This window comes from Echeneis naucrates, chromosome 1 (genome assembly GCF_900963305.1).
Source record: "Echeneis naucrates chromosome 1, fEcheNa1.1, whole genome shotgun sequence".
Taxonomy (NCBI): Eukaryota; Metazoa; Chordata; class Actinopteri; order Carangiformes; family Echeneidae; genus Echeneis; species Echeneis naucrates.
The window spans coordinates 20,677,084-20,704,690 of record NC_042511.1 but is presented as its reverse complement, the minus strand read 5'-3'; the positions used below and the strand labels follow the sequence as shown (position 1 = coordinate 20,704,690).

Sequence of the window (27,607 nt, the reverse complement as noted above, 5' to 3'; positions counted from 1 at the left end):
GGAAGAAGACAAGAATTAAAAATCCAAAGCAATCAGGCCAATTAAATTTACAGAGAGAGCAGGCTGGACACTACTATTTCATAATTGAGAAGTTGTCAGTTTTAACCCACCAAGAAATCATTGTGAAAACATGGCTTCTCATCTCCCAAGACCACCACACAGATTATTTTTCATGAGGCGTAATCCACTTGAGAGGCAAAACAAAACAAACTTTGTTTGCGTGCTGCTGGCCTAATTTAATATGGCAAGTTCAGGCTCAAGGTGCTTTAACACAAATTTACATATATTAGCACTGTAGCATATTTTGTTTTTATTTACATAATATTCTATACATATAAATATAGAATATATGGATAAATAGATTTTCTTTTTTTGTAATGTGAAATTAATTGAATAAGTGAAGAAAAGTCTTTAGAGCTGTGAGACCCCTTTGATGAATTGTAAAACCTGAATTGATTGAGTGAAGAGTATCTAGCAAGCTCTAATCAATTACCCTAAGCGTTAGCTAACACCTGAGTTGCCTAGAGAAGATGCAGATCATTACAGAGGCTGAGTAGTTTACAAAGTTCAAACACAAATTTTTTTGCAGTAAAGCAAAGCAAGAGAAGAAGAGACCAAAACTACACAAAATTAAAATGTAATTAAAAGAAGCAAACAAGTGGTAAAAAAGAGTTCATATTGAAATAATGAATGGCATCCAAGACTGAGAGTACACATGAGACCATTTAATGGCAGCATTTGGATAACAGCAATCCTTTTAGACAGAGTGCAATCAGATATTTTTTCCTATTTTCCAATAGTCTCCATCGTTTGATGATTAAGTTGGAAGTGAGTGGAGAAAATTGGGGGTCATTTTCTTGTGTGCTTATAATGTCCATATCTAATGAACCATAAGAAAATAAGGATTATGTCTTTGTATGTCAATTAGTTTTGAATTTTGCCTGCTTGTCATTTCACATTCGCACCATCTAGAGGTGATGTCCAGAGGAGGTGAATGAATGAGGTCATGTGTATGCGTGTGTGTGTGTTTGTGTAAGTGTGTGTCCACACACACACACACGCATATATATATATATATATATATGATAAAAGTGTAACCAGTGTAGTCTAAAATGACTGCTTATTATTAGAACCTCATCATGACTTGACTGAGATAGAAGAACTTTTCTTTGGTTGTCTTGAATCAGTTGCTTTTTTAATTCATCCACTGGAAAAAATACAGGACAAACAGAATTTCTCTCCTTGTCATCCATCTTCTTCATTTGCAATGTCTTTCTATCCTTCTTTATCTCTATTCCATCTCTGCTCCTTCTATCCTCTTTATCTAACCGCTTCTATTACTTTCCTATCCTTTCTTCCACTCATTTCTTTAATACAGTCAACTGTAGCCTTTTCAGTACCTCCCATCAGTCCTTAACATTTATCTCTCCTTAGTGTAGCACCAGTGCAGTGACCCATCATCCCCTCTCCCTTCCTCGTCTTTCTTGGCCTCATTCTCTCATTCATTTTCTCCTGTCAACTTTTGGTGCTCACTCTCACGTTCTCTCTACATTCTATCACTCTTGCTCAGTCCAAGTTTTAATGTGAAAGACTGTGATCCTCTAAGCCATTGGATTTCTGCTTTTGCTATTATACTAATTAGTTGTCTATCCTTTTTTATCTTGTCAGTAATCTGGGTTTTTTTAATCTCCATCAAGTTCCCTTTTTGTTTGCGTAACTCTTCAAAACCATATTTTCTTTATAGGATTACATATCAGATCAACCATTCTTTTTGTTTTTCAAATATGTACACAACTAAATCTTTACAATAGCCACTCTAAAAGTAACACACGCCATTTGAGCCTGAAGCTTCTCTATATGAAAATGAAAGGATGCACACATGAAGGGGGGGGGGGGGGCACTGGAGCCAATCTCAGCCAACTTTCTGGGCGAGGGCCGAGTACACCCTGGACAGGTCCAGTTCATCACATCACGAAGACAAAAGACAGAGCCAAACAACCACTCACACTTGCATTCAGACCTACAGACAATTTAGAGTCACCAGTTAACCTAGACATGCATGTCTTTGGACAGTGGAAGGAAACCCGCGCAGACACAGGGAGAGCATGCAAACTCTGCACAGAACCACTATGCTGCCGTGCTGCCCTAATAATGAGCAGCATAAATGAAAGTTTGGTTGAATGAATGCATCAGCAAAATACTGGCTTTTCACACCATGTTTATTTATCTTTTATCATTTAACAAATTCAACAATTTTTTTTTTGCTGTTGCCAACAAAAATGCAGCCTTTGTCTGCATTGTCTGGCAAATATTCTCTTAAGTCAGGAGAAAGCTAATAGCAATCTGCAGAGAAACAGCTACAATGGTCATTTCATGAAACCACAAATGATCAGGGAGAGTATTGTGATGTTGCATGATGAAATTAAAGTGGGTCCTTAGGCATATCCTGAATTTGACAATAGAGAGTGCAGTCGCTATTAATAGTTTTTTAACCTTGAACACAAACATTTCCTTACCTAACCTCTGTCACTGGGGTACATTTTGGAGTATAATTAAAAATGCAACCATTTATGTTATGTGACCTGCTGGCATGTTAGAAAGAGAGATGGCATATAAATGCGCCACATCTTATTTGCAACAAACGCAACCATACCCTTGCATGAGCAGTTACATTTAATCCAGCTTTCAGTTAGTCAGTCAATTACTTTTTTTTATTGAGAAAATCAGACTTTTTGGTTTTTGTTAAGTTGACAAGAAGGCCTTTAATTTCTTGTTTCATTTTTAATTCAAATATTGTCTAGTTATTTGTAGAATAAGTGTAATTTAGGTGAATTGCATCATTGACAACATTGATAGAATTGGAAAAGTCGTGATGGATTTGTTCTGATCTATTTTACACTGTGAGTCTATCCTTTCCCAGACAGAAAAAAGAACAAAGAACAGATCTGAGACACCCACAAATGTTGGATGGAACACAGTCTAAGAGGAATCCTGAAATCCATTTTTGATTTTCAAAACAAATTAATTTAAAAGGTGACCATTTCCACTTTCCAGTTCCACTATTTATATTTTTATATACTACAACTGGAACGTGTATCACCTAGTTGGTTAAGGTGAAAACTAAACCCTAAGCTTTTTGCTTAATCAACAGATGTGTACGTGTGTGGAATTGTCAGAAATTATCAATGCTAATCCCAAAATAAATGTAACAATTAGACTGGGAAACACCCATGATTTGGAATTTCATAACTGACAAAAGAGCTGTAGTGTATAATTAAACATTCTTCCATCTGTATCTCATTATACAGTCAGGACAGTGCACTGGCTGTCTGACACACACCCTCTATGTGCTCTAACTCTCTATTTCCCACTCTCTTTATCTGACTGTCTCTTTATAGAGAGCCTACCACAGCATTTTCATTTCCTTTGGTAAATACATTCTGCAAGCAGCCTGAGACATGAGCTGTGTGACTTTTTCCTTATGAGTGTCTGAGACTAAAATCCTGTATACATGGGGCTCCTAGTTTGAGTTCTATTAGTCTGATCAGTGATTGATTGTTTGGTATTAGGGTAGGGTAGGATAGGAAAAATGCTTTATGTCTCACTGTCACTCTCCTACTACTCTCGTTCATTGACTAATTCATTGATTAGTTCTGGTGTTGAGGAGAATTGCCTACTTGGACCCAACATAAAGCGCACTAAGTGTTATTTGTGTATCACTCTCTGACTCGGTCAGTCTTGTCAATAAGTCTCGGCGTCATCCTGCTGTTGTCTTTTTTCTGTTGCTTTTTCCACTCCAATTTGATAGCCCTGGCGCCTTAAGAGGCACCCAAAGACTGGACAGTGAAGTCTTTTCACTTTCAGGGGAAAAAGACCAACTAATTGGTATGAGGTGTGGCAAGCTCTTACGCTATTCACTAATTCATCTTAAGATATCTTTTGCAGTGTCCTTACCAACTTACCATGCTTGCAACAGAGGTAAACAATGCTACATTGTTTATCTATAGGAAACATTAATCTGAACTAGCAAGTACACCATTTTGATCAGCTCAGCCTTTAAAGATGAACTTCACAGGAAGTTTATTATGCTGTTTTGGCAAAGCTCCACTGGAACAAGCGCAAATGTTAGCTCAAACATCTCAACTAGTTCATTTTCTATGCTGAACTTTTATGTCAATAATCTAGACTCATAAGAACCACATGGTGTGTAAAAGTACAAACCTGAAGAAAAACACAACTCCTTTGCTGTCATGAAACAATTGGCTTCTGACTAAATGGAGATGGAGGGAGAAAAAAATAATTTAAAATCTAATATTCTTTTACATGGCCCTTGCATCTGCTTAGCCTTTGTTTCTTTTATTAGTCTTATACGGATGTTGCCATTTCAACAGAGGATTCAATTATAAATAGATAGATAGATAGATAGATAGATAGATAGATAGATAGATAGACTCATGTAGGTATCAGTTTAACAAGCCTATGAAATCATTATTGAATTATGTAACATCCAGTTTGTGTATACTAAGTAGTACACTTATGAGTATGTTGCCACCATATATTTTGGCAAATATGGCGTTAGATAAACAAAAGGCCATTTTGATATCTCAGGTCAGCCAGTGACTCTTAGTGTAATGCCACATATGGTTGTAAGAGAGAAATAGACTACTTTTCTGCCTCTTTGCCAATAGTGAAGCTATGTTTTTGTTGTGCTACAATACTGGCTACTTGATGCAGGATCAGTGAGACTACAGCCTTTACTATTTGCTAAAATGACAAATAGTGCTCATAAAATCATGAAACATATTTCATTGAAACACTGTGTTTCTGGAAAGTTTTGGTTAGTAAACAGCCTGAGTTTCATGAGTTTGTATGAATATCTCTCTAACTTTTAATATCCATGACTCTTCTTTTATTTTCAAGAGTGTTTCAGGAGATGACTTACTTAACTGAAAAGTTAAATTTCACTGTGTCTCGTGCTTCATTGAACATCCTCCCAGTAAAAACCAAAAATATTTTTTTCTGTAAAAAAAAAAAAAAGAAAAAAGGTAGAAAAAAGTAATGCCTTGAGTCTCCTCTCGTTTTTTGAGATCAATGTTTTTCTCCCTGCTCAGAATTTTCCTCAGTATGCATGTGTGTGTGTGTGCGCGCGCGCGTGTGCGTGTATGTTCCTTTGTCTGTCCCCTTGTATCACCAAGAAAACATGAGCTACAACTCTCATTTACTTTGCAAATAACATTTCTACAAAGACCAGGAAGTGGTGATAGTGATATTTTAGATGTTGGCTAATGTTTGGTTAGTTAGGTCAAACTAGAACTACATTGGGGGAAGAGGACCACACACATTTCCAAAAACACACATGCATTCACAACCTTTTAGCCAGTTCTAGTTGTTTCAGAGCTGTTTCTGATTACGTTTCGATGGCTATGTATATATGAGGAGACGTCTGTCTGTCTCTCTATTTCTATAACTTCATGCAGCTGTCTTTCTCCATTCCATTCTCCTTCCTTCCAAATCTCCTCCTTCTTTATTTCTGCCTTTCATTCATTCTCTCCTGATATATAATCTGCCTCTAATTGTGGTTGTCTTAGTTCTTTTCAAACCATTAAAGTCTGTTTCCTATCAAACTCCTAGCTATAACAATGATCTGGGTACATTGGCCAGCCAACGTAACTCAGCATCTGGTCTCAGATCAGCACTTTCATTGGAGCAGACTCAGCCCCTGTGGCCTCAGTTTTTCAAATGGCCAGAATAGAATTTCATCCAAACTTGCAGCTTAAATATTTACCATGTGTCAAGCCATCAGGAACAGGCATGTATGCAACTCAAAGAAATTTGCCAAATACGCTCTTATGTTTTTGTGTGATCAAAAATGCAACTGTCTGTTTGTGTTTCCACTGCAGAGAATGGGAATGGGATTTTTTTGTTACCCAGAAAAACAAAATAACTGTGACTTGATGTAATTAATCAGTGATTACTTTCAATTAGATTTTGGTTAAGAGAAGTCATGTCTGTGATATGTATGTTGTCTTACACATTGAGTCTTCCCTTCCAGTGTCCCATCTTGGTTTCCATTATGGTCCATTTATTTTCACCCAAATATAGAAAAATAATTGGTTTGTCCAAATCAGGTCCATATCCACCACAACACAAACACATGAAGGTCCCTTCTGCATGCAGACCAAACAGAGCCAAGAGCCACTATTGTTATCCTGTGCTTTCCTTCTCTTCTTATTATTATTAGTGCCTCTGGGCCCTGCACAGTCAGTGGACCTCTATAGCAATAGCTGTAGCCCCGAGCTAGTGCCTCCAGGCCCTGAAGAGCCCAGAGTCACTATTGTTATTCTTGCGTGCTTCTGTTACTGACTATCATTATTATTCCTCTGCTGTCAAAATTTCAATTCATCGCTTGTCCTTGGGTTTTTAGAAAGCAAATTATATATATATGTATTTTCTCTACCAGGTATGCATTTTTGGTGGCATAAATGGCCAAAAAAAATGAATGGTTACTTATTGTTACTTATTAGTACTTTTCAGTAGTTATTTTCAGCCTTTTTCAAACCTGTACTACTTCACACACTACACACTCATGCATGCATGCACGCACACACACACACACACACACAGAGAGCTAAAGTTAATGTTGTCCACTTACACATACATTACTGTGGTACAGAGACAGCCTTCCCTCCCCCGGCAACAGCCCCCCGAGGCTCTCTCAAAATTTCTGTGAGGAAATTTTCTAGTTTTAAATTACGGCTACATGAACATAAAAAAAAATTATTAATAATTACTACATATTATTCAGTGACTAACTGTGGTTATTGCCATGCAAAATCATGTTATCTGTAAAAATAATTCACATAATTCAACTTAAAAAGTCAAGATTTCAATTTCTCTCACAGGTAAAGACAAAATAATCTGTTATTTAAAGATTAACTAATTAATTCATCCTCTAGCGCTTATCCATTTCTGGGTCGCGGGCAGTGCTGGAGCCAATCCCAGCTCACACTGGGCAAGGGCAGGGTACACCCTGGACAGGTAGCCAGTCCATCACAGGGCCAACACACAGAGACAGAAAAAGACAAACAACCACTCACTGTGGTTGACAATGACAATGACATTCAGACCTACGGACAATTTATAGTCACCAATTAACCCAAACATGCATGTTTTTGGACGGTGGAAGGAAACCAGAGTACCCACACAGGCTCAGGGAGAACATGCAAACCGAACCCATGGCCTTCTTGTGCGAGAACATCGCTAACCACTATGCTGCTGTGCAGCACCTGTTTAAACTTGGTACTCTATATATGATATTCTGACCACTGAAAACATGTTTTGTCTTGTCAAACAAGCTTCCAATTCCACAAAATTTCCACTCACAGTTTCACAGTCAAAATGAACTGTGGTCAAACTATATTGATACCAGTTTGTATTACCAGATCACGATATAGTCCTATATCAGGTAGTTGCTCTCAAGACAAGACTGTTAGATGAGTGAAGGGAAAGGAAGGTCAGAAAGCATAAAAACAAGGAAGATGAGATCATGTGATCTGGATTGTTTATGGTCAGGTGAGATATTGGAGAGGTAATTTACTGTCAGGGAACCACTGTAAAGAGCTAACATGATATCATGCCAGCTGGTTTTTTCTTATCTCCTCCTGCCCATGTTTAAGCATGCAGTATTTTAATGAAGCTGCTCTCGTGGTTTTGTGTTTCTGTTTTTGTGAAACATTTGAAACTAAGTTTAAAATATGACATATTGATTACAAGCAGATACACGCAGTTAAAATAATTTCTACCCAAACTTCTGTGTTTACATGCACGCTAATTGGACCAACAATTGACATAACCCACCCATCTTGATCGGAAGGAAATGTTGATCCAAATGAGTGTGATTGGGTGACAATCTTTAGTTTGGTGTGTTTGAATGAAGCATTTTGATTCCAGTCATGCTTTTAATCCGATTACTTGTGTCCATGTAAACATAGCTACTGTCTGACAAAATCTGCAAACAGATTATTTATAGACAAACACTGTGTTGTTTTCAATGAGACTGTCAATCAGAGAAAAAGTTGGATCAATTGGTCAATTGAATGGCGACTGGTGACTCTTTAATACAGGAAGTATAGCTTAAGTTTGTCAAAACCTTTTCAGATAAAAGATTAAAGGGCAACATGGCCTGCCAATGCCACAAAATGATGTGAGAGAGTGTGTTTTTTTTTTTACCAGTGCATCTTAAGAGAGTAATGGTCAGTAAGGAAACTTTACTGGTGTGACATCTTCATCACCACCTAAACTTCCAACAAGAAAGACTGGGAGAAACTGAAAGAAGAAAATGATTTCTGATAAGTGTGAGCACTCCAAAAAATTCTCATTAGCAAGCAACACGATACACGATCCAGAGAGAGAATTTAAGCTGGCTGAGCGTGAATGCGGATGTTGGGGTGATGCTTCCAAGGAGTCAGTCAGAGACATATAAATTGTTGAATGGTAAAGTTGGCCTATTAAGAGATCATATTCTGCAGAAATGTTCATTATTTTAAAATTTGCTACTACAAATGGCTTCAATGTGAATGTCACATATTAAATTTTTAATAAAAGAGAAATATCAATCCAATAAATCAATCCTATTCAGGCTATAAAGAAAATGAGCTAGCTTCTAAAATGGTCACTACTGAAGCAATTAATGTCCTTTTACCATGTGTTACAGGCGAGTACAATCGGATGGCATACTCCTCTTGCCCTCGTTCTTCCTCCTCTTCCTCAGTGTCAGCCTTAGCCGTGTCACTTAACAACAGGTTGTCATGTGGACTGCCTGAATGTGGATGTGATTGGTCAATGACAGATGACGGACAGGAAGGGGTGGGCATGAGAGAACCTATAACAAAATGCAACCAAAAAAAACAAAAGAAATGATACATTTGAAGGCTGAATGAAAGTAGCAACATCAAAACAACAAAAGAAAATAAAAAGGAAAAGAAATGACAGAATAGTAATGTAGGCTGATATTTGCAGAGGGTGTGACTAACAATTATGGTAAGAGATTGATGAAGTTCAGCCTGTAAAGATTACTGATTAAGTTATAAAACGAGAGTCAAACTGCATGTGACAGAGCATCATCACTCTGAGCTTGCTGTTACCTCTAACAAGTCATTATTCAGGATTTGGTGTCCCTTTCTGCCTTTCTCCATGTTTCAAAATTCACTTCCTGTATTTATTTATTTTATTTATTTATTTATTTTTTTTTTTCCTTTTCAGCTTTTTCCGTATTAGGGAAGCAAATCACAGCAAATCAGCTCTGTAACTTGCATGACTGATTTGGCCACAATGTTCCTGCTGCAACCTTCCCAATTTTTTCGGGCTTGGGACTGGCACATAGCTACCACTGGTTTACATTGTGGCTAGTTTGAACCTGCGGCTTTTGCATGCAAAGCATGCATCTCTACCACTGAGCTGTGCCCCCAGGCCTAAATTCAATCCCTGTAAATAATACCATTATAATATCCACTGACTGACTGACATTAGAATAAGAATATGCTGCAAGTCATGGAACTGTATCAGTCTGAGCATTAGGTAAAAGTTGTACGAGATAAGACTTACAAGCAGACAAAATTGATGTAAAATCGATCGAGCATCGATGTGGCAACCTTGGCATTTAGTGACTTCTGAATGCTTAGTAGCCCCTCTCTCTTTGTGCATGTTTATATTGTGCTCTGCGTGTGTTGTGTGTGTATCCAGTTAGGTATCTCCACACAAAAAATACAATGAAAATGATGAAGAACACTTCTCATGTTCACTGGTTTCAAGATAAAATTAGTAAAATATCTAACAGGAGCTGTGCCGCTATTTTAAATGTTCTTTTCACTAGTCACTTGGTCAAGGACATCACACACACACACACATACTGGTAGGAATAGAAATATGCAGACATCCAAGACATTGCAAACAAATCCAGTTTCTACCCCTCCAGCCATCCTCTGTATATTCTATCCTGACAGTCACATGGAGTTTTTACGCTTCCGGGCTAAAATGACAATTTAAAAAAAAAACATCAGCAGACAAATAACACCAGTCTCAGTTGATTATTTATTAGAATGTCTTTGGGTGGCAAAGGCTCATTAATATGCGTGATGAGTTAAGTTCAGCCCATGTGGTCTAGTTCCACAGAGGAGCCACTTTTCCACAAATTACTGAAAATGTTAATTCAGGCTAAGGCAAAGACTTGTTAAAACACTCATCAATCAACCCCAGTCCATCACTGAAACGGCCCCTCATGTCAAAGAGATCGAGTCGCTTTCTGCAGCATTTTGGTGCCACTTACCCGAGGACAATGTATGGAGGAGCAACACAAAATTGGGAAGTTGTACTGTTGACATGATCTTTGTTGATTCCACATACATCAAATTCTGACCTAATTATTATCTACTCATTCAAATTGTAACAAAAAAATCACAAAAAATTAAAGATGAAATGACTAAGACATACTATAGCTAAAGACAGAACAAAAAGTAAAAAAGGTTCTGCCAGCGAGTGAGCTGCCCACACTGCAGAAAAGTAAAAGACAAACTTATGTGATTTTGTTTTCACATAATCATATAATACATGGATCAATTTAGGCCTCTGTGCGTGTGTGCGTGTGTGCGGTGTGTCTGAGAGGAGATAATACAAAAATCATTTGCTGCTTTGTTCTTTCAGAAAGTGTGAAATCTGTTGTGCCAAGGAGTTTTGATTCAGATCCAAATTTAGTCTCCTCTCCAAATGAGCCAACATTGTCTGATGGGCAAACCAAAAAAAACAGTCACATGCAGTCAAATATAGACACTACATATTGTATTGTATTAGAAATAAAGGAGAAGAGCAAAAACAACATCAAAAGTGCAGATTAAAAAAGAAAAGAAAAATAGAGCAGCAAATCCAGAGGAGAGAGCTTTTGTCAAATGATGAGGAAAAAACACATCAAACTGTGACTGAAAAGTATTTACTTTTGTAGAAAGAAAATGAAATGTTGACCACTTTTTATAGTCTTTCGGTTGTTTTTGTATGGAGACATTTATTTGGTAGAAGCAAGACATGTTGGGGGAATTTCAACGATGACCAGTTTATATTTTCTCAATTGAAACATCTTTAGAGCTTTTTAACCCAACAGACTTATCACACTAAACAAATGCAACCTCAGTTCTGCCCCAGCTGCTACAAAGAGAGCCAATGAGAGTGTGTGTGTATTTTTTAATGTTTTGAACACCTGGCTCCTTCAGCACCTCCTCATTCTTCATCCTTGCTTGGCTTGGTTTTGGCAGCGCACGCAAGTACACATGCACACACACACACACACAGATTTCTTTGCTATAGTGTCCAGGCATTGTTACCTGACACCCCACTCTCTCTCTTCCTCCCTTTTTTGTTTCTCTACTTTCTCTTTTGCCATGATTTTCTGTGACCTCATTCACACTGCTCACCTCCAACTGTTTAGCTCTGTAGGTGTGTTCTACTTTGCTTCGAATAAATGAATAACAAATAACTCAGTAACACTTAAAGTTACATGTAATGCAAATCATAACAGTTGACAGTAACAGTTTAAACTCTCACTGAACAGATGATGCACACATTTCTTTCTTTCTTTTTTTCCAAGCTAGCAGTACTGGGGAAAAGCTTACCTCAACTTATGTTTAATGAGTTATTTGTGAAGGAATTCATGATCAAATAAGAGTGTAATAATGGGATAGTAAATATGACAACATATATATATATATATATATATATATATATATATATGTATATATCTCAACTAAACACACAAAACAAATAAAAATATCATCAAACAAGAAGCTTTCAGGCTTGATCCAGACAGTAATGTGACATCTGTTCAGTTGTTGTTTGAGATCCACTCTATTAAAATCCTGCCTTACATTACTCACACGACCTCACATTACCTTTGATGACTTCTGTATTTTTAAGTCACAAATGGTTGTTAATTTCAAGATTTACATCACTTAAGTTTCAACTCAGTCATAGCCACCTCTGACAGGAGTGTCGATGTAGAGGTACCTCAGCCTGACAGGTAAACTGACACTAACTTGAATAATCATGGTTTAATTTTTCATTACTTTCGTCTGGAATGAAAATTATACCATCTCCGTCTCTCTCTCTCTCTCTCTCACACACACACACACACACACACACACACACACACATTATAATACACAAAATTTCCTGGCACAAAAGAAAAGAAGAAAACGATATGTTTTGCTCGTAATGAGAGAAGCAGAGACTGCATCTGAGAGGCTACAATTAGTATACAGAGCTTCTTTGCTTTTATGCTTTCTGACCTTCCCTTTGGTGAGCTCCAGATGTAATGCATGTCTTGAATGCTTTTCTAATGTTTACATATTCGATACCTTCTGTTGCATATTGAGCCAACAGTACATATTTGCCTTTATGAGCCATATGTCTCATTGGCCCAATTTTCCCTTACTACTTGTATTGACATTTACCAGGGAGAGTTCCACAGGTGTGGAACACAGCAAAACACATTTTGTGATGCACAGTCCAAACCATTACAAAATTACTACAATTGAGAAACCAAAGCATTCCCTGGGGTTATCTTCTGCAGTTGCCACAAAATACAAAAGAACTTATGATGTATGTAATTGAATGGAAACAAATATCCATATATATATATACACACATAGTTTTAATGTGGAATTGACCTGATATATTGTCATAATAATTTATAAAAGCTGATGGACGCACCTTAGTTATAATTTGTTAGGTGTGAGTCAGTATGACATATGCAGGAATGAGCAAACAGTTGAGCTGAAATAATCACAAGTATGAACAAATGCAGAATATGCAGAAGCATCAGGATGAATTCATAATCAGCCAATGCTTGGATGGTGTACATGGACAATGACCTGAAGCATACAGCAAAAGCAAAAAGCAAAGATTTTTAAGGAAAAGAAGTTGAATGCTGCGCAATGGCCAAGCCAATCATGTCAAATGAATCCAACTGAGCATGCATTTTAATTGCTGAAGACAAAACTGAAGGGAAACTACCCAAATATCAACTAGGAACTGAAGACTACTTTGGTAGAGGCCTGGCAGATGATTACCAAGGACCGAAACCCAGTTTCTGGCAATGTCTATGGGCATAAGACTTCAGGATTTGCAATCAAGTATTAGAAGTGGCAATTTGATTTACCCTTATATTAGTTTGTCCAATTCCTTTTGGTCCCTTAAAAAGTTGGAGGGCACATATCAAATATGTTGTAATTCCTAAACGGATCATCTGATTTGGATGTAAATACTGAAAGCTGAAAGTTGTCTTCATTGCTCATTTCAAATCCATTGTGGTGGTGTACAGAGCCAAAATGCTTAAAATTGCGTGAATGTCAAATATATATGGACCTAACTGCATTTGCAGTTGCTCAGGAGTTCTCATAGCCTGAAAGAGTTAGGGTATGAATTTTTCATAGTAGGTCATCATTGTTCAAGTGCTAATATAAACATTTTACTTCAATATTACATAGTTTATATGCTGTAAATAAGTATAACTATGAAAGGGAGACCAACTCCATCACGTGTTTATTTAATTGTCATTGTCCTGCTATCAAGGCACCAAGCCAAAATTTTGTATAAGTGTGTTACAACTGTCTTAAAAAAATCTTAAATAAAGTCTCAAGCCCGGCCATCACATGCATGCTAATTAGATGAACAGTCCACTCTCTGTGTCCTACTTTTCTCGCTACAATTTAGACACATTCAAAACTTTCAGTCCCACAAATTCAATTGATGCTAGACACAAACAGTGAACAGCACACAGGTAAATCCTGCCCATCATATATCTTACCTACACACACAGGGTTCTTTTTTTAGTTTTTTTCCCAAGAGGATTTTTATATGTTAGCATTCCTCCTTATTCATCTGGAGACAGATGAATAGGAGAAAAACTCTGGTCATTTGGTCACTCTCCCTCCATGATCTGTGCATTTCTTTTTCACCACTGTGTGGGCTTATGTAAGCCCTTTGTTTCGGTGAACTACAAGTTTGTGTTTTTACACAGGTATAGAAACAAGCATGATGATGATGTGGGTCAAACACAGGGAAATAGAATCTTGAGCTATATATACATGTAGAGGAGAATTAAATTATGAAAGAAAAATGAATTTCAGTCAGTTTTATATTTTTATCACTGCTTTGATAGCTTTAACAATGGCTAACTTTGGCAAGCACTGATGAAAAGAAAAGAAAAGGAAATTCATCACAATCATATTTCCATGACATAATCAGTTGTATAATAAATTGCATTTAAGGAAATATAATCCCTCTCACACACACACACAAACACATGAACACATGAATACACAAACACATGCATGAGCAAGGCATGCTTTTTCCTCTGGTTTAATTTATGCTAATATGGCCTTTAGATGAATGATAAGTGAATAGTATAAATTAGGGGACACTACAACGGAGAGGGCAGTGCATTACCGTTTCAGCAACCACAGTCTGCCTGCCTCTTCAGGGGGAAGGAAGCAGCTACCCAACCTGATCTCCTCACTGAGACGCAAAGGAGGAAAAATTGTGGAAGATGCAAATTTTCCATTGTACCAAATGTTGTATTCATGCATTCACATTTGACCAATCATGTATTTTTGGACAAATTTTTTTTGTCTGATTTCATTTTCCACTATGATACAGAGTTGAGAAATTGGTGAAGTGACTTTGGCAGCCTGGGTTCTAGAAGGAAAAGTCCTGTCCAGTTTTCTGAAGTTCATAACACTTTCATTGTATTCAGTTTAAAATTTGAGTTTAGCACATATTTCAACAAACAAACTACCCAAAATACTTTTGGACCTCACTGCACATGATGAACAGTCAAGTTTCACCCAGTTCTAAGCATTTATACTGCATTTCCTAACCATGTTCTGCCAAGGTCTCTGTCTCTCCCAGTTCCTCTCCTCTCTCTCCCTGTCCTGTCTTCAATTCTGTACTACAGCTCAACTCAATGAATTTCATGCAGCAACATGTTCCTGCCTATACCCTCCCCCTAATGCCTATGCCTATCTCTCTCTCTCTCTCTCTCTCTCTCCCACTCTCAACCCAACCGGTCGAGGCAGATGGCCACCCCCCCCGAGCCTGGTTCTGCTTGAGGTTTCTGCCTCTTAAAGGAAGTTTTTCCTTTAAGTGCTTGCTCATCGGGGGATCTGTTGGGGCTCTTTAAATAATTTTATAAAGAGTTTGGTCTAGACCTGCTCTATATGTAAAGTGCCTTGATGTAACTTTGTTATGATTTGGCGCTATACAAATAAATCTGATTTGATTTGATTTGAAGTTAACAACTTGGTAGGGTTGCCAGTGATTTGATTCTTACACACACACAGAACACATACATCAGAGGAGAGTGTTAGCTTGTTATGTTTGAAAGTCATAGCTCAATTTAAAGAAACAAAATTCCCACGGTGATGAAAAAATTATCCAAAAAGAATCTCAAAAAGGCTGCCAGGTGTCACTGACAAAGACTTGGGGATAGGACAATCCAGACTGATCCAGTCCTGTCTCTGCGCATGAGCCCATATTCTAACTCTTGAGTTCACAGGATAGTTGGCTCAATGTCATGAACAATACATTTTTGAGTCCTAAAAATGCAACCTATAAAATTCTTTGGCTGAAGAGTAATCGGAGTGCCTGACTGTGCCTGAAGAACCACAGCCAGGAATTCAGTCTAAGTCCCTCTGGGGCTGAGTAGTGATACTCCTGCCCTGCCTGGACACCCCTCAAAACCCAGATCAACTCAAGTTCCATATTTTCATTATTCCACTGAGTTCTATTCTATCTAATTGTAGTCAATTAAAATTCTTTTGGAGCACCGCAAACATTTACACTTTTACAAAGGAGATGTCAGTGAATATTTTTTTAAAGTAACTCAGTTGTAAAAAACACAAGCTTACAATATTTTAATTGTTATACAAGAATGCGGGCAGGCCCAGGTTGGTTCAGCTATGCGGCGGTTCTCACAGATACCAACCAAAACTCTGATGTTGCATACTGTATTGCTGCCAATTCACACTGAATGTCTGACTATAGAATTGCTCCTATCTGAAGAAACCAGTGCAGTTTCTTTATCAAAATACAATGGCAGTGTACTGGAAATTACAGTCAAGTAACTTGTACTTACTCTCGCAGAAGCCTCCCTGAGGTCAATAAGTAGCACTAAGACTCAGATACATTGGTCTTCTTCTTTGTAAGTATTCAAATGACTGAAATGCCTAGGACTATAAGAAAAATGTTTGAATGTAGGAAAACGTGTGATGTGTTTGAGATTTTGGTGCCTTTGTTTATCGTATGACTTCAAATGTTAAGGTTTTGATGCTATCATCTAGGAATTTTTTTCACTTTTAGTATGCAAGCAATTGCAAAAACAATTATGATTGTTTACTTTTTCTGAGATCTTTTGTTTACAAAAGATAATTGCACTCAGAAAAGAGAAGACATTTTCCATAACATTTCAGTTTAGCCTGGTTTTACAAGTGAATCTGATTAGACAGTAACAGTGACATTAAAACACACCCTTTAAACACACACACACACTCGTGCCTCATCACCATGGACGGCAATATTGGCTAAATTAGCTATATGAATGTTACATTTAATGCAAATGCAGTATTTTTTATTACCAAGGCACACTTGGATATATTTATATTTATATTTTATTTTTACTTTCATTTTGTCAAAATAAAATAAGCTAGATGAATAACCCTAACCCTAACTAACCCTTTCATTCTCACAGGAGCCTTTAATATTAGCATGTGTCATTTAAATCCTATTTTTATTTTAATTTTGCTAAAGCATAAAGATATCCAAAATTGTAAGCCAACTGGACTATTGGTGGATACTCACATATAACTTCCATAAACTGCTTACTTAGGTAATAGTGGTACAAAATTTGAAACATATTTTTTACTTAATATTTGTCTCCTGTCTTTAAAAAATGGCTGTATGTAAGTAAATGGCTGAGTCTGTAAGTACTGCATTCACTCATTTTCATCACAATAAACTGAGCATGTATCTATTAACATTTACTGTACAGTGTGAATGCATCACTCTGCATCACAGAGCCCGGAAAATGGCTCCTTCAGGTCACACAGAGAGAAGTAGGGTGTGTGTGTCTGCGGCGAAAAGAACAGTCTCTATTGCACAATAGCTGCTGGAAACATTTTCACGACAAACCAGGTCACACAGACACAAAAGGCGTGTGCATATATACATGCATATATACACAACATTGCAAATCCTCCACTTGAGTGACTGATTTGCTTTTGCCTGAAGGTGAACAGTGACCTCTAAGTCTCCTGACCCTGATCTACCTCTGTTATCCCACCAGGGCTGGTGGCAGTCAAATATATAAACTAGTGTGCAAAGTGTGTGCAGATTATTAACAGAGCAGTACAGTATTGACAAAGCAGTAAACAAATACACAAAATGTAGTTGAGCCACTTAGGCAAATTTCTGTCCTTCACAAACTGCACTCTTCCATCTGCAGTAACAATTTGAAGATTCCCTTCTCTCTTTGAGACAGCCACCTGTTTACTGTCTATTGATCTGAGGGAGAAAACTGAGTGACTCATTTATAGGACAAGGACAGCAACAAGAGAAGTTCTGTACTTAGATTCTCCATTCATGAATCAACAGTGGCAGTTCAAAGTCCCCAGCTCAACACACTCGACCTCAACAAATATTTCAGTTAACCAATGTGTAATTAACAGTGTGGATAATTTCTACTACAAGTAACACTATTTTCTTGTGTGTCCCTGCTTCATCTTGTGTATATGCGTATTGTCATGGTTTATGTTTTGGCTTGTTGTTTTTTTTTTTGCCTGTCCTGTTGCTCTCTGTGCTCCTGCCTCTCCTGGTCCTCCTCAGTGGGTGTTTCTGCTCTCCTCCTGACAAGGCACACCTGCCCTGCATTTACCAGCAATCAACCCACTATATATACCCTCCTTAGAGTTCTCATTTCTCTTCAATGCTAGAGGATCATGCCTGTTTGGTGATCATCTGCATAGTATTCCTGTTCTTCCCTTGTGACCATTTTCTGTGATCATGTTTTTCTTTGTTTTGTCCAGAGGGGTGTACTATGAAGCCAAGTTTTGTTTGTTTCTTTGAGAGTTTTGCATTTCCATAATATTCTCAGGATGTATTTATTCTGCCTTTTCTGGAAAAAGTAAATCATAAGTATACAATGTCAATTATGCTTAAAATAACATTTTAAAGAACCATGTACTGCAGTGCCTTATTCTCATACTCCAGTTGCTCTATCTCAAGTTTTATTTTCTTGATTTCCAGGTCTTTTTTCTGATTACCCAGCTCTAGATTCCTTTTATTGAGGGCCCTGACACTGTCTGCTCCATCATGTATTAATAGGACATAAAGCATTCACTTATGCTTTCTTGGTAAGGATTACTTTAAAAAAGTAGACATAGGACTGCTAAAAATTATAAAACCCTTACGCCCCCCCTCTTTTTTTTTTTTTTTTGTGGCCCTAGAGGTGGAGGCCATAGGCTGAGGGGAGGGTTACACAATGTCCTCTTCCTGTGACATTACTCAGAAAGAAACTTAATTATTTCTAATTTAAAAAGATGAATTATAATTTTAAATTAAATTCCTATTTAGATTAAGATATCTACCCCCAAAGGTACCTCTGAATACACTGGAAGTGTCTCCTCATCATTGCTCTCCACCTGTGGAATATTTTAAGAGAAATGAATAAAGTGGATTCAACACAGCAAATAAAGAGAGTACAAAACAACTTGCTTTGACAGTTACCTCTATGTGGGGGTCAGCAAGGGTGTGTGCGGCTGGCTTGAGCAACACTACAGTGTCTCCCTCAACTGTAAATTAGATTAAGACTTTTCTCATCTGAGAAACAATAAATATGTATTTAGTATTTTACCACCAAAGCCCTTATACATACCCTAGACAAAAATGTGCTGCTAGGAGCTGACAGCACCAGGGCCTGATTGAATACCCACTAGTATCCCCTCCATGATCGGCTGACCTTGCAAGGGCCAACTCCTCTGAGGTCGTGTCATCTGCTGAAGCGGGGCCCCTTCCAGTCTTTCTCCTTTACACAATCTGCAATTTTTTGCCAGACTTCCTCTCTTGCCTTGTAAACAGCAACACTGTTGCTTTTAGCTGTTATTGGTCTGAACTCTTCATAGCTCTCCATTATAATCTGCTCCTCTTGGCTGAAATATGCGGCATGAAATAGGAAATAGCTTAAAATGATGCCTAAACTGAGCTTTCTGTTTTGTCGAGCCAGCTCACCCAAAGAAAGGCCGGCTCTATTGAGCTTCCCTCATATTATACCCTCCAGGTTATGCTATGTGCCTCAGCCAGCCTCGCCTCTGCCTCACCCCTGGTTCTTCGTTTGGTTCTGATTCAGACTTGTTTGTCCAGCCTCGCTTTTTGTTATCTCTTTGTGTTGTGTCATTGTGTTTTCTTAGAATGTCGACCTCAGTCTCTGTTTCCTCTTTTTGTTGTACTTTGCAAATTGCCACCATTATTGCATGGACTGCTTCTGTTGTAATTTGACTGTTAATAAAGACTTGGTTTTACCTAATCTGTTTCTGCATTGGGGTCCAGTTTTTGATGAGCTATGACAGAATGCTGGATTAGTGTTTTTTCAGCTTTTTCAGCTTCTTATGTTTTAAGTTGTTCTATTTACTGACGAAATGAAATGAAATCCATCGCTCATCTGTCAATTAAAGTATTAATGTCACAGCATAATTTTCTTAAACACTGTTTAACAGCTTCCTCTCTTTAGCTTGTGTGTGAGAGAGAGAGAGAGAGGGTTTTTGCGCATTATATATGCAATGCATACAGTACCACTGTATGTACAGTACATCTAGATGCTGAATTTTATGGTTGTGTAGGACTGTGTGTGTGCTTGTGTGTGTGTATTTTTGGGTGGGTGTGTGCGCACGGACACGCAAGAGAGCAGAACAGATGGTACTATGTGGATCACCATTTGCAATAATCGTCTATATTTCACAAACTCGTAATTATCCAGATTGGAGCTGCATGCTGCCTGACTGACTGTGACATGTGACACGTCGTTCACTCTGTAGTAATTATGATGCTGATTATGATTCATTCTGAAATACAACTTATTTATGTTGCTCATAACACACAATGTGCATGTAGTAAAAAAAAAATGTACGGCAACTATAACACGTTTTAATTCAAAATTTCTAAAGTACTGGTTAGAATGCACATGACCTCCAGGATGACACATATCATGACAACATCATGATGTGACTGGTGGCTGTAATGGTGGCTGTCTCAAATGGCAATTTATTATCAGTGCTGATGTTGACTTATTGCATTCGGTATTATATCTTATCTAATTAGCTGTTGTGAATAAATATATTATTCTGATTTTAGGTTTCACACCTGTTGTGATACAGCCTCACATGGGGGTACCATTTTGTTGGGCCTAGGTAGTTCTGCAGAGGTTGCAATATTCCTCCGTTTGCAACATCCAATAGACCAATGGTTGTGTTTAAGGTAATTTATTAAGTGATAAACAAAGACACATACTATTTTAATATGGGCTATATAATTGTACGTGTGCTTTTGTGTGCATGCATGTGTGTGCGTGTGTGTGTGAGAGAGACAGTGACCAAATGGCAGACAATGAAACTACAAAAAAGATGGCTGCTGGGGCCAAATGTCTCATCAAGTTGTTATGGCCAGCTGAAATAGTTCCAAGGTGCCAGGGTAAAAAGGGGCGGGGTTAGTTGCATGCAGGAATAGTGATTAGGGATAGACCAATTATCTACATGGCAAAGAGGAGAAAAAGTTTTGCCAAATGCCCAAGGTCTGGAGAGTAGATATGTGTTTTCAACATGGCTGTATAACAATGGTGGCTGGTGCTAAAAATTTTTGGTAGAAGGTAAAAAATAATATTTTGGTCCTTTTATTTTGAAAAATGCAAGCATCCAACAATGGTTATAACTTTTAGTGAAGCAGCTCAGTTATGCTGTCTCTCTCAAAATTGATTCGTAGGCAACTGGACTTGTTTTTGTCTATGAAGACGTTTCGCCTCTTATCCAAGAGACTTCATCAGTTCATGCTTGTTGGTCTAATTGTCTGCACTAGTCTGACCAAGACAATGGAGAAAGATCCGGGTATTTAACCGCTGTGGGTGTGTTCACCAAAAGTACCTGTGAAAGTACTGGTTTCACTTGACCATTGTTTTGGTCACATGGGAACGACAGTTGTTTGGGTCAGGTGTAGCCCTGGTGAACAATGATCATTGAGAGTCGTCTGAGGTGAAGTTGTTAATTCTCCTGGGTACAGATGAAAGGGCGACATTGTAAATGGGAGATAGGTGGTGTTGCAGACCCCCTCCCCTGTTTAGGGATGGATTTTCCACTTTTACATAGATGGTTTCTTTTATTCTTTCAAACCTTCTGTCCTCTCTGTCCAGGATCTTAACATTGCTTTCTTCAAAGGAGTGTGCCTTTTCCTTTAGATGGGAATAGACAGCTGAGACTGGACCTGAGGAGTTTGCCCTTCTGTGTTGGGCCGTGCGTTTGTGTAAAGGTTGTTTAATGTATATACGTTCTTGCATTCTTCACTGCATTTGACAGCATATACTAGGTTGCTTTTTTGGTTGCATGGTACTTTGTCCTTAGGATGTACCAGTTTTTGTGTGTTACTGGGTTTGAAACCTGCAGGGATTTGATGTTTATTAAAAATCCTCCTGAGTTTCTCTGAAACCCCAGATATGTATGGAATGACAATGTTTTTGCATTTGTCTTTCATTTTCTCAGCATCATCCATGTTAGTATTCTTTTGGTGAACACAACCACAGAGGTTAAATACGCGGGTCTTTCTCCACTGTCGTGGTCAGACTAGTACGGACTACTAGACCAAAAAGCATGAATTGATGAAGCCCTTTGGATAAGAGGCAAAACATCTTCATAGACAAATACGATTTTGAGAGGGAACAATGACCTGGATGAATATTCATAGACTCAGTTATGCAGCAGTGAAAAAAGAAAACTACATAAAGTAGGGGTATAACATTTTAACAAACTTTTCTTTTGTATTGTTTTGTTTTTTCTTCTTGGTTTTGGTTCACTTTGTTTTACAAATTAGAAGAAAGAAGAACATGAACATTTCCATTGTTCTGTCTGGAATTTCTATTATTTGCAAAGACGACATTCCTTCCTTTCAGATATTTGATAATATCCAAAGTCTGGGAATTAATTGTCGAATCACATTAGTTAAAAAAAAAACTGATTGCTGATTCGCTGCTGATGTTTCTTGGGCGCATACGGGATACGGGAAGTCAAGTGTTGGAGTTTGTAATATTCAAAATTTTGACGCCAATACGTCGGTTATCGGCCTCTTTCACTATTAATAATCAGTATTGATGTTGGCCCGGAAAAAAACCATAGCGGCCTATCTCTACTAGTGATGTGTGAACATACAAAAATCAACACCACTCCTGGTATGGCTAACCAACAACCTAAACACATACAACAAAGCTTAACAGCCAGAGTAACCAAATCCACACCTGCATGTAAACGGGTTAATATCCCTGTTCTTTCCTTTGTTTGGTTCGTACTCGGTTGGCCCAGTGAATATTACCCAGTTCTTGGACAAGCAACTGTTCTTCCTCATTCTTTGTCCAAGTCCAGCGTCCAGATTCAGGAGCTGCAGGTCTGAGTGGTTCAATTTCTCCTTAGTTCTGAAAGTTGGAGGTATTGCAGTTAAGATAGCAGTTGTTGCTAACTTGAAGCTGGGCGACACTGGGCCAAGTCTGCTGGCATTCAGCTTTTTCACTCAGACATCTTCTGCAGGACATTGGGTCTCTGCCATGGGCAGAATGAAGAGTTGCAAAGGTGTAAGGGCCAACTCCAAGCCAGGAGAGCTAATCCAAAAGAGGCCTCGGAGTATCCAGGAACGAAAAGAAAATAATTCAATAGGGTCCGAGGTAAGTAAGAGCCTCGGGAGAAGAGAGATAGAGGAGGAACAAACAGAGGTTGTTGTAGACCTGGGTCACATGCCATACAGTGACCAATAGTTGCTGGAGTTTCTGATTGCCTTCTCACATAAGTCTTTAAAGCTGTGCACTGTGGGGGGATGAGTTCAAAGGACCCTCCTTTGTCTATGGAACAAAGGAGCATGTTGTCTTGTCCCTTTCTTGAATGGGTTGTGGTCCCACATACCTGAGCCAATGCATGCTGTAATAACCTGACAAGTAAATAATGAGCGAATGCTTTTCACAACTGGAAGTGTGGAGTCCATTCAGTTTTGAGTTCTGGTCTCTGATGTAAAATATGTTGGGGTGCCTTGGTGAGGGTTTTCAGCTATTCCTGTTGTGTGCATGCGTGTTACTAAGGACTTCTGGGACTTCACAAAGCCCAACCCACTCACTCACTCACTCACTCTTTGTCCTCTCTTCTCCTCCATTTTCGTTCCCATTTCAGTTACCATTTACTTGTTCCTTCTTTTTCAGAGATTTTCTTGCCCTCTGTAATCAGTGTACCATAGCACAGTCTGAGAAAATGTGAATGAAGTTATATATTAGTTACTTACTCACCCACACAGTATGATTTATAGCTGTGCAGGCAAACAGTAGTTAAAGGGTAAGAGATTAGTTTAACAACACTGAACAACAAATTATTATTAAACATTTTGATGAGGGACATGGCTGTACACGTGCGCACATGCACATACACACAAAGTTGCATTTTACTGTATGTGAGCATGGGCATATTGTTTTACAGAATGTACAAATGCATAAAGAAAAAGATTGGCTAAAGTTGAAAACACAATACAAATGTAATGTGGATAATTTCTTTCTGTAATGTGAAATTACACAAACAGAAAAACATGCAATAGAGAATTACTCACATATATGGCATATTTGATGTATGTACTATCTTACAGACTACTTTTGCTGTCATAAAGACTAGAACACATACATAGACAGCCGGTCCCAGAGTTACATAATCCCCGGGCAGAAATGTGTTCACCATTATGCTCTGAGAAGGGTGGACACAACACTGAAGGACACAGAGAGACTTTTATAACCCACTTTCATTGTTTTCATCTGTTTTGATGTACAGTCCAAAGTCCAAAAAACGCTGTGTGAAGTGTAAATAAAAACAGAATGCAATAATTTGCAAATTGCATAACCCCATATTTTATTCCCAATAGAACATAAACAACATATCAGATGATGAAACCGACACATCACCATTTCACAGAAAATATTTGCTCAATTGAATTTGACAGCAGCAAGACATCTGAAAAAAGTTGGAACTGAGGCAACAAAAGGCTGGAAAAGTAACTGACACAAAAGAGAAACAACTGGAGGAGCATTTGAAAACTAATTAGGTTAATTGGTAACAGGTCAGTCACATGACTGGGTATAAAAGTTGCATTTTAGAGAGGCAGAGCCTCTCAGATGTAAAGATGGGCAGAGGTTCACCTATCTGCAACAAACAGGCATGATCCTCTACTGAACATCACCTGCATGGGCTCAGGATCACTTATAGAAATGACTGTATGTGAACACCGTGCAATCCACAAATGCAAGGAAAATATGTGAACACAATCCAGACACACGGTGGTCTTCTCTAGACCAAAATTCATTGAAAATGGTGGCAAAATGAAAAACTGTTCTGTGGGCAGATGAATCAAAATTTGAAATTCTTTTTTGAAATCATGGACTCTGTGTCCTGTGGACTAAAAAGGAGAGAGACCATGCAGTTTGTTATCAGTGGACAGTTAAAAAGCCTGCATCACTGATGATATGGGGCTTCATTAGTGCCAATGGCATGGGAAGCTTGCACATCTGTAGAAGCACAATCAATGCAGAAAAGTATGTAGAGGTTTCAGAGCAACATCAGAGCTCCCATCTAGACAACATTTCTTTCAGGAAAGGCCTTTCATATTTCAGCAAGACAATGCTAAACCACATACTACATCCATCACTTCTGGCTTTGCAGAAGTGTCCAGGTGCTGAACTGGCCTGTCTGCAGTCCAGACCCAGGACTGTTGAATAGTTACATTCCTACATCAGACAAGATGGGAACAACATTCCTCTCCTAAACCTGGTCTGCTAACTTACCAGACATTTGCAGACAGTTGTTAAAAGAAGAGTGGATGCAACACTATGGTAAGCATCGCCCTGTTCCAACTTTTTTGAGATGTGCTGCTGCAATCATTTTCAAAAGTTAATATTTTGCATGAAATGGTAAAATGTCTCAGTTTCAACCTCTAATATGTTGTTCATGTTCTATTGGGAATTAATATGGGTTTATGAGATTTGTAAATCATTGTATTCCATTTTTATTTACACTTTACACAGTGTCTCAACTTTTGTTTTTTGTTTGGGATTGTAATTCTGTTAAGATCGAGCAAATTAACAGAAATGAAGCAATGCAGCCTGGAGTGATGGAGGGAACACTGTGTCTATCTGCAGTATGTGCATACATACACCACCAGCAGCTCAGGTTGTGTGCATGCATAGAAGTAAATTAATGCAACATACACACTGCAAAGGGTTAGGGTCAGTTCCTCACTATGTGAAAATTGTCTTCAGGGTTATATTTGAGAGTTGATTACATGGCACATGCATGTGTTTGTCAGAGAAAGACAATATCCTTCATCCAGACAAATGGGTCAGTTAAACTGCCAATGCTGGCCCCACCATCATTTCACATCAAAGTCGAGCACCCATCTTGTGTTTATGAATGTCAATATATGTGTTTGTGTGTGTGTGTGTTCGTGTGTGTTTCAACTCTCAGCTCTCCAAGTTGTGTCAGTGTTAAGTTTTGGATTAAGACAAATAGATGTGAAAGAACAAAGCAGTTGACTGGACAGATAATTTCAGTGTATTAGCATTTTAATAAAGCAATAAAATGTGCTGTTGCCCCTCTCTTTCTCTTTCTTTCTTTTTATCTTCTGCTTTGAATATATAATATGCCATTTCAGACACAGGATGTATCTGTCTCGTACTTCTTTCTCTTTTGGAGGTAAGCCATTGTCAAATATAGATTTGTATCACAGTCTATTGGTGAGACATCAAACAAAAACATTTCTATTTTCTTTTACATTTTCTTGTCTCTCCAGTCGCTCCCCAGCCAATTCTTGGTTCTCCTCACTGTCTCTAACGGAATGCTTTTCCTCATCTCAGTTTGACTCTCCCTCCATATCCCCTCCCTTTCCTGTGAACTGTGCTCACTGAGGCTTGCAGGTGTACAAGGCATGCTTGTTCAGGTTGCATTTCAGACCATTATTACAAGAACCAGTGATGATTTACTGAAAAAATGTGCATTTCATTCTTAGAGCTGTTGTGTCTATTGCCTTACAATAAGGCTCTAGCATGGGTTGTACCTCTGATCTGCAAACTTGACCTTTGCTGCAGATGACCTGGCATTTGTAATTTCAAACCATTTAATGGCCCAGTTTCTTATGGTGTTAAGATGTTAACCTGTTCATGCAGAGGCTGTTTTGGCAATTTCTGCCTGTTTTTGTAACACTACAACTATAGCTTTATAACTACAGAAGTACTAATCCCAGAACTATGGCTGATGGCCTAAATGAAATAAGACATTTGTCCCTTTACATCTATTGACTTTATTGATTTTACATATTAAAATGTTGAATTGAGTCATTCCCTAAAAAATAGGGCCATTGAAGAATGAGTTTGAAATTTTGTGTGAAAACAGTGATATCTCAAAACCTTAGTTATGAAACAGGTTGAATTTTACATATATGGTTCAAACACTCCCTGTCCAGATGTGTACCAAATTTTAGGTTGACAGGTACTACTGAGGCACTACAGAGTTTTTACCAAACAGTGTCCCTTGGCGATCTCCAGTATGCCAAACCTATCCAAAATGGTCCAATTTGGCTAAAATGCACACTGCAAGATTTCAGTGATAATATAATTTTTTTTTTTAACAGATAACCTTTTGGGGCCAATCACAAACATGATTGCTTTTAGGAACACCAGTTACATAAGTAAAATTCCATTTGAAAATTGCATTTATAGGGATGTCCAAAACCTATTCAAACACGAATTTGACCTATTTTTGCCTGTTTTATATTGTTATTTTGAAGCTTCATAACTCAAGAAGTAAACCCACAACATATGAATTTCATGTATTGTCTTTCATTATTAATCTCAGAATTACATTAAAACTTGGGACAGTAAAAATACACTTTTTGTCAAGATATGTATTGTTTACTTGTTGACACTGAGGGGAGAGGCAACAAAGGGACCAGCTGGCTGTGCCGTCAATGACATTGCCCTCCTTTACATCCTCACTTTCCAACATTTGCAGCACCTCTGTCGGTGTAAACACTCTATTCGCCACACTGGTGTAAAAAATTGGCAAACTTCCACATGGAAATCCAGGCCGACAGCATTGACTGTGTGCATCACTGGGTGCGTGTGTGTGTGCGTGTGTCCCGTGCGGCTCAGCTCTGGTTACGCAGGCCTTATTTGGGGTGAAAAAAACGGCCCAATCAGGGATTTTTATACATCAGAGGAAACCTTAGGGCCTCTACCATTTGATGG

The 27,607-nt window shown here is 38.2% G+C and overlaps 1 protein-coding gene across 7 annotated transcripts in view; it reads right to left on the bottom strand.

Moving 5' to 3' along the window:
• Nucleotides 1-27,607, bottom strand: part of tenm3 (teneurin transmembrane protein 3) — a 174,891-nt gene that overhangs the window by 95,450 nt on the left and 51,834 nt on the right. For 2 of the 7 annotated variants that reach the window (XM_029513033.1, XM_029513024.1), the window contains one exon: nt 8,702-8,881. The exons of 4 other annotated variants lie outside the window; for them this stretch is intronic. In XM_029513033.1, the coding sequence (XP_029368893.1) occupies nt 8,702-8,873 (172 nt within the window). In that variant the 5' untranslated portion in view covers nt 8,874-8,881. Of the gene's footprint in view, nt 1-8,701; nt 8,882-18,695; nt 18,718-27,607 lie in introns of those variants that run through there. One more of the 7 variants, XM_029513043.1, reaches the window with a different exon arrangement.